At 41.5% G+C, this 11,796-nt stretch overlaps 1 protein-coding gene across 3 annotated transcripts; it reads right to left on the reverse strand.

The window, feature by feature from the left end:
* Positions 1-2,913: 2,913 nt before the first annotated feature.
* On the reverse strand, positions 2,914-10,506 carry BTF3 (basic transcription factor 3). 3 transcript variants are annotated; one of them, XM_042804717.1, is made up of 6 exons: positions 10,376-10,506; positions 10,040-10,108; positions 7,008-7,121; positions 6,611-6,812; positions 3,790-3,846; positions 2,914-3,269 (listed from the first exon to the last, which is right to left on the reverse strand). In XM_042804717.1, exons 2-6 carry the CDS (start codon positions 10,106-10,108, stop codon positions 3,223-3,225), a joined length of 489 nt encoding a protein of 162 aa, XP_042660651.1. In that variant the 5' UTR covers positions 10,376-10,506; the 3' UTR covers positions 2,914-3,222. The 3 variants fall into 3 exon arrangements, with proteins under 3 accessions (XP_042660651.1, XP_042660653.1, XP_042660652.1); XM_042804719.1 differs by having other exon boundaries at positions 10,346-10,491; XM_042804718.1 differs by having other exon boundaries at positions 10,355-10,459.
* Positions 10,507-11,796: the final 1,290 nt, after the last annotated feature.

Below are 11,796 nucleotides of genomic sequence, written 5' to 3' on the forward strand. Positions count from 1 at the left end.
ATTCTGGTTTCTCAATCACTCCCCCCACCTCCCTCAAAAAATACTAACTTCCCCCACTCACCTCCCACCACATATAACATTCACACACAAGCTTTTCTTCCAGCTGTGACCACATCTTGTTTTTCTTTTAATTCTTCCACTACCTCCAACAAGTACAAGCTATTCTCTTAATTTCATATGTCCTTTGTTACTCTATCTGCACCATAATGTGACATTTAAGTTTTCAGCAGAGATACAAGAAACCACTTTAGGGAAGGTGAAATGTCTATATGACGTTTCACCCACAAAACATCAGTAGCATAAATTTTCACAGAAATAAGTGGGAACTACATGGACTTCCCCCCACCCCAGCAAATCAGCGTAAGATATTTGGTAGCTGAAGTATTGAGCTGTGAACATTTTAAACCAAGTGATCTTCCTTGGTCATGTATGTTAAATATACACTACTAATTATGTCAAATTTCCCAAGAAACACAAGCTCAGACTCACAAGACGTTCAAAAATATCCAACCTGTAGTAACTCAAGATGCCTTCCAGAGCTTTAAAAGCAATGTTACTTTAAAACTATAGTAGGGAGCTTTTTATTTTTATATATGCACCACACTGGCCTAATAAAATATGTATTTTCACCATCTTAAAAAAGAATTTTGGTTTTATTTACTAGAATATACTAGTTTTAAACCAGAGCAAAGCTCTTGATGCTTAACAATTTTAAAGATATTTCTAAAGATCTGTTGCAAAGATGATGAAAAAAAATCTCAATAGTATCCACCACTGCATTTGAGTCAAGCTATTAGGAAGCTTGATGTGAGAGAACTGGAACATTCCCTTAGCTCTTTAAAAATAAAAAAAGCTCAAGCAAACCTTTGTTTCAACAGAAGTGCAGGCATTAGTTCTTGTTTGTCCATCGTCCAAGATATTTGGAATGGGGATACAAAACCATTTTCCTTGGGCAAGACTACAGATGTGAATCAGTAATGGCATAATTACAGTATGGTTACACAGAAGTTGCAGCTAATGAGAAACATCAACACAACTATTTTCAGTTTCTAGCAGTTAATGGAAAACTAGGAAGACCATCAACAAACTTCTAAGAGAAAATAATCACAGCTTTGAGCCCACGACTGAGCATTTAAGTGTTAGACATGAAGACTACTATAAATTTCCAACAAGAGAACTACTGCCATTTAGAATCTGCTATAATCAAGAACACACTTTAATCATATCTTGATCCTCGGTCACAGTTTGGGGATGCAGAGATATGCCAGTATTTCCTGATTCGGAGCCTACCTAGCATGTAGACTTCCACAGACATGTCACATGGCTGCTTATCACTGGATTAGCATTATTTTTCATTTCAAAGACACTGTTTTAGCAAGTATCTTACTTTAAGCACAAGTATGTCTGTTAGTGGGGAAAAGACTAACACTGTTTAGATCATCTAAGCACGATACTATGTCACTTCACAAGACAGAAGCCTGTATTAAATACTCATAAGCAAGGGCTACGGTGGCTTAAAGGAAGTATTTCTGAGGACTTACATATTAGAACCACAGAATGGGCAACACACTGATTTCTCAGAAAACTCAGCACACATTTATTGTCTCGAGGTCACAGAACTGTGGCAAACAACTGTAGAATTTGGTTTTTACCTTCTACATGGCAGTTACCTTAAAGTCACTATCCTCATTTCAACACTCAAATTTGTGCATTTAGTTTTTCTACCTTATTGCCACAATTCAACAAATGCACTTTAATTCAGTGCTAGAAGTGTAATCTACTCAAAGTACTTTCAAACTCAGACAAGTAAACTGAAATTGTTACTAGAAGTTCTTGCACCTGACTTCAGGCATGTCATGCTCACATGACTGCTCTTACCTCAAACCACAGGAGTTACACAGCTCAAACAAGTTCCGCCACTGTTTCCCAACAGCAACGACTTACACCATGACAAACGTGCTTGGCAAGTCAGACACAGCCCCACCTTTTCCCAGGCACAGTAACTCTGTTATGGCTATACCAAAGTTTTACCCTGAATTTTATCCTGCACAAGTCACAACCAACTTCCACTTCTGGAAGTATTTGCTCTGGAACAACCTCAGAAGTCTGGTGCTTGAGTGCTCTTCTAACTTAGCTACTGTTGTGGAAACAATCTGATCTATCATTAACACCAATGACTCCCAGACATGAAGTTTAGTCCTCACCCCTGAAAGCTCCAAGCTATGCAAAGGTCAGACTGGAATTTAAAGTCTTCCTTGTGCCCAAAAAGTAAGTTTTTTACTCTGGAACACATAAAAGCAATAGAAAGAACACATTCCTGAAACACCCAAATACAATTATTAGTTAGTAGATCTGAAGGTGCTAAATACAGACTTAAGAATCATTATCAATTCTATTGTGGCTTTTTACCTTCCTATACTTCATTCTTCCACATAATTGACATTGTCAGGTAAGTAAAATTAGAATACTGGGAAAGTATTATTTAACTCATCATGTAGTTACATCCTGGAAATACCTATTGAACACTTGCTGAAGATAAAAATTTAACATCATTATCTAGTTCCCCCAAGATGTCAACAGCTTGCCACTGTTCAAAGCCAAGCGAAGTGGTCTCTCAATTTCCACATTTCATGTTATATTAAACCACCAATAATTGTTTCTAGAATACAGGTATATTTCTTAAATTCAGTAGATTACAAAGTGACCTAGAGCACATGTAGCTCTGACCTGCAAACACTGGGAATTCACCAACTACGTTCAAAATATTCCATTATGCATAGAAAATGATTTTTAGAAGCCAGTTTTCTAATACAGCAAAAGGATGCTCTGCAGAAAAGCAAGACCTTTATTATTGGTTAGTATTTATGGCCCATTTTTTTCCCTGCTTTTATGATAAGAAGCCACACCAGAAAGTTTCTTTTCTATTTTTATTGTATGCCAAAGTTCATTAAAGATAGGGTTTTGCTTGTATACAAGTTACTCAAAAATTATGTCTAGGCAGAGATTCATTAGCTGACTTATTTCAAAGCACAGGTTTGTTCAATCAGGCCACAAAAATAATATTGTGTACAAGCAGTAACTAAAGAGCTGCAGGTTCAAGGAGTTTCCAAATATCACAGATCTTGAGATCCATCAGAAAAAAAAAAATCAAAGCAGTCACAATACAAAATAGCAGCTCCATGTAGCTTTTTCAAGTTTCAACTTTTTTCAGAAAATGACAGTTCAGTTTGCTTCATTCTTCGAAGCTTCATCGAAGTTTTCAACAAGATCTAGAAAAAGGTAAATTTAAAGTTGGACTCACTTCCACTTTGCCAAACTTTCCCCCCCCCACTCCTCCCAAAGTTCTACTTAATATCAAATGCTTACAACATGAAACACTTTCAGCTTACAGAATACAGATTAAATAACTTAAGAGCTTCAAGGTACATTCTTCTTGTTCAGTAAAGTAAGTTTCAGAGGGTTCATTATAAAGCATAATTCTAGGAGCGTTTAACTTCAAATATACTCATAACTGGGCCAAGTGATACTGAGAAGGTAGTTTCTTTCCACCCTTGAGTATTAAATAATTATCTTAGCCATAGCTCTTACTCCTACACAGGACAAAAATGCTAGCTCAAACCAGTAAGTCCCTCATAGTGTCTGAAAACAATGAAATAATCTGCCCACAGAAATTCTGTGACAGCAAGTGACTAGTCAATACCCTTACCATCCTTGGCCTAATCTTATGCTACAGTTGCTATCTCTCAGCAAAAGTCGTTTCCTTTCCCTCCATGGCATGCTTGTTCTTACCTGGAACTTCATCATCATCATCTTCACCAGTAGCAAGTGGTGCTTTTCCATCCACAGCTGCAAGAGCAAGTAGTTTAAAAGCATCAGTGACATGGTTTAACCCCAGCCAGCAACTAAGCACCACACAGCTGCTGCTCACTCTTTCCACCTCCCAGTGGAATGGGAAGAAGAATCCAGTAAGACCCATGGGTTGAGATAACAGTTTAATAACGAAAATATAATTTTTTTTTATTACCACTATTGCAATTAAAGGAATGTAACAACAAGAGAGGGAAATAAAACCCAAGACAAGACAAGTGATGCACAGTGCAGTTGCTCACCACCGACTGATGCCTCAGCAGCGACCTGTCCCTCCTGGCCAACTGCCCCCAGTCCATGCACTGAGCATGACACTATGGTATGGAAAATCCCTTGGGCTAGTTTGGGTCACCTGTCCTGGCCACACTCCCTCCCAGCTTTTTGTGCACTCCCTCACTGGCAGAGCACAGGAAACAAACATCCTTAGCTTAGAGTAAGCAGTACTTAGCAACAACTAAAAGATCACTGTGTTACCAACATCATTCTCATACTAAATCCAAAACACAACACTGCACCAGTCACTGGGAAGAAAATTAACTCCATCGCAGTCGAAACAAGGACAATCAGCCAAACTCACCATAGGCATCTTGATTAGCTGTTTTGCCTTCTGTTTTCTTAAAACATTAACCAAAGATTCAGAGCTAAACTGCAATGTTTTATCAAGTTCCCCTGCTGAATAAAAACCTTCAACTGACGTAGGAAGTTCACATTCCCTTTGTTACTGATAATGTTCAAACAGCGCAGTGGGTGAAGAGGTACTTGAAGATGTTATTGTTCCCTAGCAAAGTCAGAAGAATATGGGACTGGATGCACAATTTTACACTGCAGTGGTTGAGGTAACCACATATTCTGGATCACATCTCTGCTGACTCAGTAATTTCTTAACCATTCCCATTTTATTTGCCAAACCTAGTGAGACTTACCCATGTCCATCATAGCAGACCAATGAGCACCTGTTGAACTGCAGCAGTATAATGCTAAGAATAGGTATCTCAGGTCCCTTGGTGCCTGTGCCACTACTTTTACTGCTATTCTTAGCTGTACTACCAAGGGTAAGCTGTCTCATACTCTCTATCACTTCAGTTCTATCCTAATTAATCCTTCTCAGTTTTCAAGAAACACATGAGGAAAGAGATGGGTTCATACTAGAATTTTATCCTCATTTCTAGAGAACCGGAACAGGTGAGTGCATAAACTTTGGTCTAAAGACCTTGGGACAAGGTGACCACTAACCTTCCTTTTGTTTTCTAACAGCAGAAAATTGTTACAGCTTAAGTGCATCTTAGTGACAAATATGACACTTTAAAAGCAAACCATATTATTTCTTCCTAAATTGACTGCATTCTCTTTCATCCCCAAGACCAGACTAAGTTTACTTTATCAGCTGCAAATGCAATCATCAGACACTTTGCTCTTAGATGTCAGGCTTCCAAATCTAGCAGACAATGCTGAATCGAAAGTTTTGTGCAACTACTCTGGCATGCACCCAAAGTGGAAAGAAACAGTCATTTACTAGGTCATACAAAGCAAGCACTTTTAAACAAACTTCCTTAATATTAAAACTTCACAACTTAGCTTTTCCAGAATATACCCACCTTGTTATGAGATAGGGATCATTTTAAATCCCTCCAGGTTTTTTTTCTTTTAAGGCCTACTACTACCACAAGGAAGCCACAAAGGCAACATCAGAAAGGACGGACCTGAGCTCCATGGGGAAAGAAGCAGTTTACCCCACATCCTGAAGACTACTTCTAGGAGGATTTTTTTAGTGGAAAGTATCATCAACTTTAGGAATAGTGGCGGTCTTGCTGGCAGCAAAGCATAGGAAGAAAAAAATGTAACTATCAAGTTTAGAGCTACCAGAAGCTGGACACAATGCTATGCTTCTCCCATTTTCTCCATGTTTAGGATGTTCCACAACTTGGAAGGAATGCGCTTAAGATATTTCAGAAAAGCAGGAAGACGGTACATGCAGGACACAAGGAACGTTCCCAGTGTCAGCAAGCTTGTCTTTCACTCCTAATTCTCACCCTATAGTAGCAGTACCTTTTCCAAACACCACAAACTTAATTCCTTCCTCTACTTTTCCCACACAGTTTTAGGAAGAACAAGTGTTCATGTTCTTTTACCAATTTAAAGATGGAGTAGGAAGTTGGTGTATCTAGCTTAATGCTCATTCCAGTCCTGTTCTCTACACTGCTCTACAAAACACAGAAATTACAATATACTTCCTTTTGAATACTGTGTAATTCCCCCCTAGCTATCAAAAAGCCCATGCAAGAAATATCTTCACCACACCTGTGAGGCAGCAAAGCAATTGCAAGATGTCTGTCCTCAAGTCCCTTTCCCCATTACATACATTTCCATTCAAAGTATCAAAACAGACATACTCAAAGTTTATCTTTTTAAAATCTAACTCTTTCAGAGTAACTCATCTACCTAGCTTTAATGAACAACGTATGTCAAACTATGGTAGCCCAATCAAGAAGCTACCACAAAATCAAGCCTGGCTACTGCTTCCCAGTCCTAGACCAGCTGCAAGATACATTAACAGATGGCTCTGCTCTACGCAGTTATACTCATCATTGGATTTGAGCTGTAAATAAGATCTAAGAGTTCCATTTCTTTATAAGCATTTTATAATATGCTTGCAGACAGCAAGAGTGAACTGAATTTATCTGCTGCTATACAAGTAAGCCTCATGTCAGCTGTCAGCGTGAAATGCATTTAAGTTTCAACTTACACTGCTTGGGTAGGGCTTCTGCCAATCTCCTCAGGCTGGTCAGACTGTCAGCTCCGAGCTGATTTAAGATGCTAGGAAGCATTTCTGTCAGCTGCTTTGTCTCAGCATGGCCGGTAATAGTGAAAGTGTTAGCAGCCAGAGATGCCTGAACTTTAGGGTTATTGAAGTGAATGACTGTTCCTTGGTTGGTAAACATGTTTACCTGCAAGAAAAAAATCCAGTATTTGAAGCACCTTTGCAAGACTTATTTCCCATTAAATTGAAAAAAGTTCTTCAAGCTCAATAAAGACCTACTAATAATTTACAAACAAGTTTAGGATGTCATTTATCAATAAATTGATTTTGATACAGTTTCTATTCCTATACAAAAAACTACTCTTTCATTTGAATCAATTACCTCTTCAATTCCAGAAATATTGTTGACTCCCAGCTTCTTCAACGAAAACTGAAGTTTCTTGTCATCTGCTGTAGCTGTTCTGTGGACAACCTTCTTCTTTCTGCGGGCAGTTCCCTTCGCAAAAAAAAAGTTACAAATACTTTAGTTCTTCACAAACTCTAATCCTCAGGGCCGTGTAACTACTCTGCAGACATCTACAAATCAATTTAACGTATGAAGTTCTACTTCTGTATTGCCGTGCATACAACCCCAACCCCCAACCCTCCAACTGCACTGCAGCAGTTTCTCCCTTGCTATCAGGCAAGCTTTGCACCTCTGTGAGAAGCGCAAGACTTTAGAATCATAGAATATCAGGTTGGAAGGGACCTTAGGGATCCTCTGGTCCAACCTTTCCTGGCAAAAGCCTGGTCTAGAAGCAGTGTACCAGGTAACATTTACTCCACATTTCTTATAAGGATTCTGCAGCATCTTAAAAAAAAAAAAAAATTGCAAATTTACCCTTGTCTGTTATCATGGGCATAAAACTGAAGAATGAGCATAGTTTTAGCTAATTTCTGTAGCTGATGAGTTTTTCCTCAGATCATCTCTCTCAAGTTGTAGTGAAATTTTGATAATACTCAGAAGCCATAAAGTTATCAACACATCATTGACGAATGAGAAAACTCAGTATACCTATTTAGAATAAAAATTGAGTATTTCCCATCTGATGGACTTACGTATTTGCAGAACACTTGTTTTCCCAAAATATTTTATAAATATGTGTAAAAAAATACTTCTACATAGTATTCCAGATGACCCTTGTTTAGAAAGCAAAACAAAGAAAGGTTTTGTTCTCCTACAGATACATAGCTCTACATTTCTCTAGGGAAATAACTGTCCCATGTTAGAAGGTATCTATACCTACAAAAACACAAAAAGCACTGTTCTATACTTCATTGCACAATCATAAGTCTTCAGTAAAATCTGACATAAAATGTCTACGAATAGGTGAAACCAAGCTCCTTTTTGACATACTCTAATTACTAATCTAAGTCCTCCTACTCCAGTTGCCCATCTACCACATACTAGCAGTAAGAGAATGTCATGTCGCCCAGCCGTATAAACAGCTGCAATGCCTTTCTGAGTTAACTGGTAGAAGTTAGAAAACTGGCTGGACAATAAAGCCTCTAATTTAATCCAATTACAAACAATGAGGAATGATAATGGCAAATTCACACGAAACTAATACACCTCAGAAGTTTAGTGATTTGTCTAGAAAGCCTGATATTCATTCTCTGCTACTGTCAGGTAAGCACACACAGCAATTTGAAAACTACTAAAATAGTATAAATGGCTTTATTTTAGTACCTTGACTACCCAGGAATTGAGCCACATAAGGCATATGTTAACTCTATCTAGACAAAAGACCTTCCAATAAATTTCAAAAAATGTCTTGAATCAAAGGCTGGATAGGAACATGTACCTCCTTTTTACTCATTAAACATAGATATAAAACTTGAGACAATCCAAGTTTAATTTAAATGAACAGCGGCTGCTTTCATCTCCACAGATTCAACCTTCTAAAGATTACAGGTTTTTACTAAGCAAATTCTATCCTAATCATGCTGAGACATGCTGTTCACACCTCTCTACCTTTTTATTAAAGAGGAGTGGGTACAGCTGGCCACCAGTGGAATAGTACTGACTCATCTGCCACTCTAAAAAGATTTGGAAGAAGAGCCATGACATTTAGCTGTAGCTATATTCTACCCAAAAAACTCAAATTTCGTATAATAAAGTACTATCACAGCCCTCCACCTAAATATATGTAGCTTATTTGTAAGATCTGCAGCCTCACAACACCGTGAAAATCCTCCAGCAGAGGCAGTGTACAACCTTTTCTCACAAGAAGTGACTCTTTCTTCTTTGCCTCCTCCACACCCATCTCAACTTATATGGTGACAATGCCATGAAGAATCCCAGTAATAATTTCCAGTTATAAAAAAAAATTGAAGTCAAGTTCAGGCATTCAAAGTATTTCACAGGCCAATTTTAAACCTGAATGACAGCACCACCAGCATATTCTAAACTTTGCTTAATGGCTCCAAAAGATCTATATTGACCAGAGACCTGTAAAGAGCTGTAACCTGAATGGCTGCTCTTACGTGACAAACATTAAAAGCCTTTGTAGTCAATAAACACACACTAGTAACATGCACACAGTCAGCAATACAGTCATTCTCTGCTTATCCAGTAATCCATACACAGAATAAGCAAAATCACCAGGTCAGTTAATTACTACATTAACTCTGATTTAAGACTGCCTAATTTTACAGCTAAAGGGGAAAAAAAAATTCAACACAGGAATGAAAGCTTCTTGGAAACTGTCAATAAAAGTTCTCTTGAATAGTTTTACTCTAAAATGTTGTGTGCACACTTCCTTGGATACAAAAAAATTACTAACAAATTCTTGCCTTAAAAATTGACACCGATTAAAATATTTACTACCATGTGACTACGTTAAACATACTTTTTTACTTTCAGATTATAAGTAATAACAGAGCTACGTATACTCAGGTGGCATAACAAAATAAAGTCTTTGAGCATGTTAGTCTACAATTACACGAGCATGACAAGTACTGATTTTCAAACTTTGTCCTAGAAGGAAAAAAAAAAAAATAGCCATGGGCATCTTAAGGATATCTGACAAGAGTCTGGCACATAACCCTCTACAATCTGGTATGAAAACTACACCCAAGCTCACTTACTGTAATGTCTACTCACTTCCAATCCCGCACACCTCCTAAAACAGCCCACACAAGAATACAAGCTGTAACATAAGAGATCCAAACAGAAAAGGCAGAAGGTTCAGCTACTACATACTGCTTCTACAGAACCGACTCTAAAGATCCCCACACCACCGCAGCTTCCCCCGAGGACAGCCAAAACAATCTGAGAGCACCGACGGCTGCCCCTCACTCCAGTTTTTAGGACCCCCACCCGCACCTTCGGCCTAGTGTGCGCGCAGGGACACGCAGCCGGGCGGCTCCTACCTTGCCACCGATGCGCACTTGGGCCTGCAGCTTGGCGAGCTTTTCTTGGTTCATGATCGTTTCTTTCATCTGCAGAAGTAACCAGAGCGCCCACGGAAGGCGGGTCAGGCGGCGCCCGGCCCGGCGCAGGGCGGGCAGGGGGCTCCGCAGCCGCCCCCCACACCACGCACCCACGGCGGGAAGCGGTCGGCTCCAGCGCAGCGCCGCGGAGCCTCCCCCATCAAGGCCCACCCCATAGCCGCCTGCCCTCAGCCACCGCCACACCAACCACCCACTCGCAGCCCCCCAACACCCCACGACACCCACCCCCCTCACCCCCCGCCGCCTCCTTTGCACCTTCCCGGGGCAGAAGCGGCGGCGCCGGAGCGGAGGGAAAGGCGAGGGCCGCGGCACCGGGCTCAGCACGCGGAGGCGAGCGAGATGGCGGCCGGAAGGAAGGCACGGCGCGCCGCACGGCGCCGACGCCGCTTCCCGGGGCGGGGCGTGGGCTGGGGGCTGTCACGGCGGTTTGTTATCGCGAGTGGGCGGGGGGGCACGGTACGGGCTGCCGGTCCTCAGCGGCCTTAGGCCTGCGCCGAGCCGCGCCCCAGCCGCTCGCAGCCTCGCCGGCGGCGCTCCCAGCCGCGGGCGTGCCCATCCCCCCGTCTGGCGTTATCTAATATTTTCTTCTTCTTCTCCTTCTTCTCCTTCTTCTCCTTCTTCTCCTTCTTCTCCTTCTTCTCCTTCTCCTTCTTCTCCTTCTTCTCCTTCTTCTTCTTCGAAAACGCGTAAGCGTTGCGCTTGCTTGCTCGCGTGTGCGGCGCAAACCGCTTCGCCGTGCCCCTGTTTTCTCTCCTCCCGGCTCAGCCCCCCCCCCCCCCCCCCCCCCCGCCGTGTTTCGGCGCGGATTTTCAGGTGAAACTCCTCCACCCTTCTCAATGCCAGACCACCGCGTCTTTTTTCTTTTTTCTTTTTTTTTTTTTTTTTTTTCGGAAGGCTGTCTGTCAGCACTGCTCGTGTGGCAGTTCTTGTCTCCTTTTATTTTCTGCCCTGGGTGGTTTTCGCTCTGGCTTTGCATCCTCGGTGTTACCGGGCACCCGTGTGCCTCTGCCTTCTGCTGGCCACTGAACACGCTCTGCTTGCCCCCTGGTCCATCCAAAGCCTTTCTCCAGTGGGGTGTTTTCCATCACTGAGGTGTTAACATGTCCTTTTCCTGTACGCTGTCTTCCCAGGATCCTGTTCTGAGAACCAAATGCACAGCTTCAAGGCCCTAACTGAATCAGAGTTGCTGCTGCATTTCAATATTTGTAAACCCTGGTGGCAGAGAGCCTTCACAGCCTACAGTTTTGGTCCTCCACAGGTTTACTAATGTGTTGTATTTTTCTCTCCCTGAGGAGTCTGGTGGGACTGATACCACGGTTACCGGGAACTCACATGTCCGGCTCCAAGGACTGTTCTCACCGTGCAGAAGGCTGAGCAACCTTTGTAGGCTCTGGACACGTGTTGCATAGCAGGGCGCAGGAGCAGATTTGTGGGGAAAGCCTGGCGTTCTCATCAGTGCTACACATGCTGAGTGAGTGGCACAAGACAGGAAAAAACATGTTGCACTGTGGTCCTGCCCCCATTACCACTGCAACCAAAACCAGCGGGCCTCCTTAAATCAGTAAAAATCCTAATGACCTTCCCATCTCATCCTGTATTTTAATGCCTTCTAAACTAGTTTTTCTCTGGAATATCCTCAATAAACTATTCCCTTTGTTCTTGTGTCTGCAAGACTA

Source organism: Tyto alba, unplaced genomic scaffold (assembly GCF_018691265.1).
Source record: "Tyto alba isolate M040663 unplaced genomic scaffold, T.alba_DEE_v4.0 Super-Scaffold_42, whole genome shotgun sequence".
NCBI lineage: Eukaryota > Metazoa > Chordata > Aves > Strigiformes > Tytonidae > Tyto > Tyto alba.

Bases quoted from the DNA above. Each gene is read 5' to 3' on its own strand.
- BTF3 (XM_042804717.1), bottom strand. From the start codon at position 10,108: ATGAAAGAAACGATCATGAACCAAGAAAAGCTCGCCAAGCTGCAGGCC. The intron at 7,122-10,039 runs GTAGGAGCCGCC...TTTTTTGCGAAG, and splicing joins AAGTGCGCATCGGTGGCAAG to GGAACTGCCCGCAGAAAGAA. The intron at 3,847-6,610 runs GTAAGTTGAAAC...TTGCTCTTGCAG, and splicing joins AGAAGCCCTACCCAAGCAGT to CTGTGGATGGAAAAGCACCA.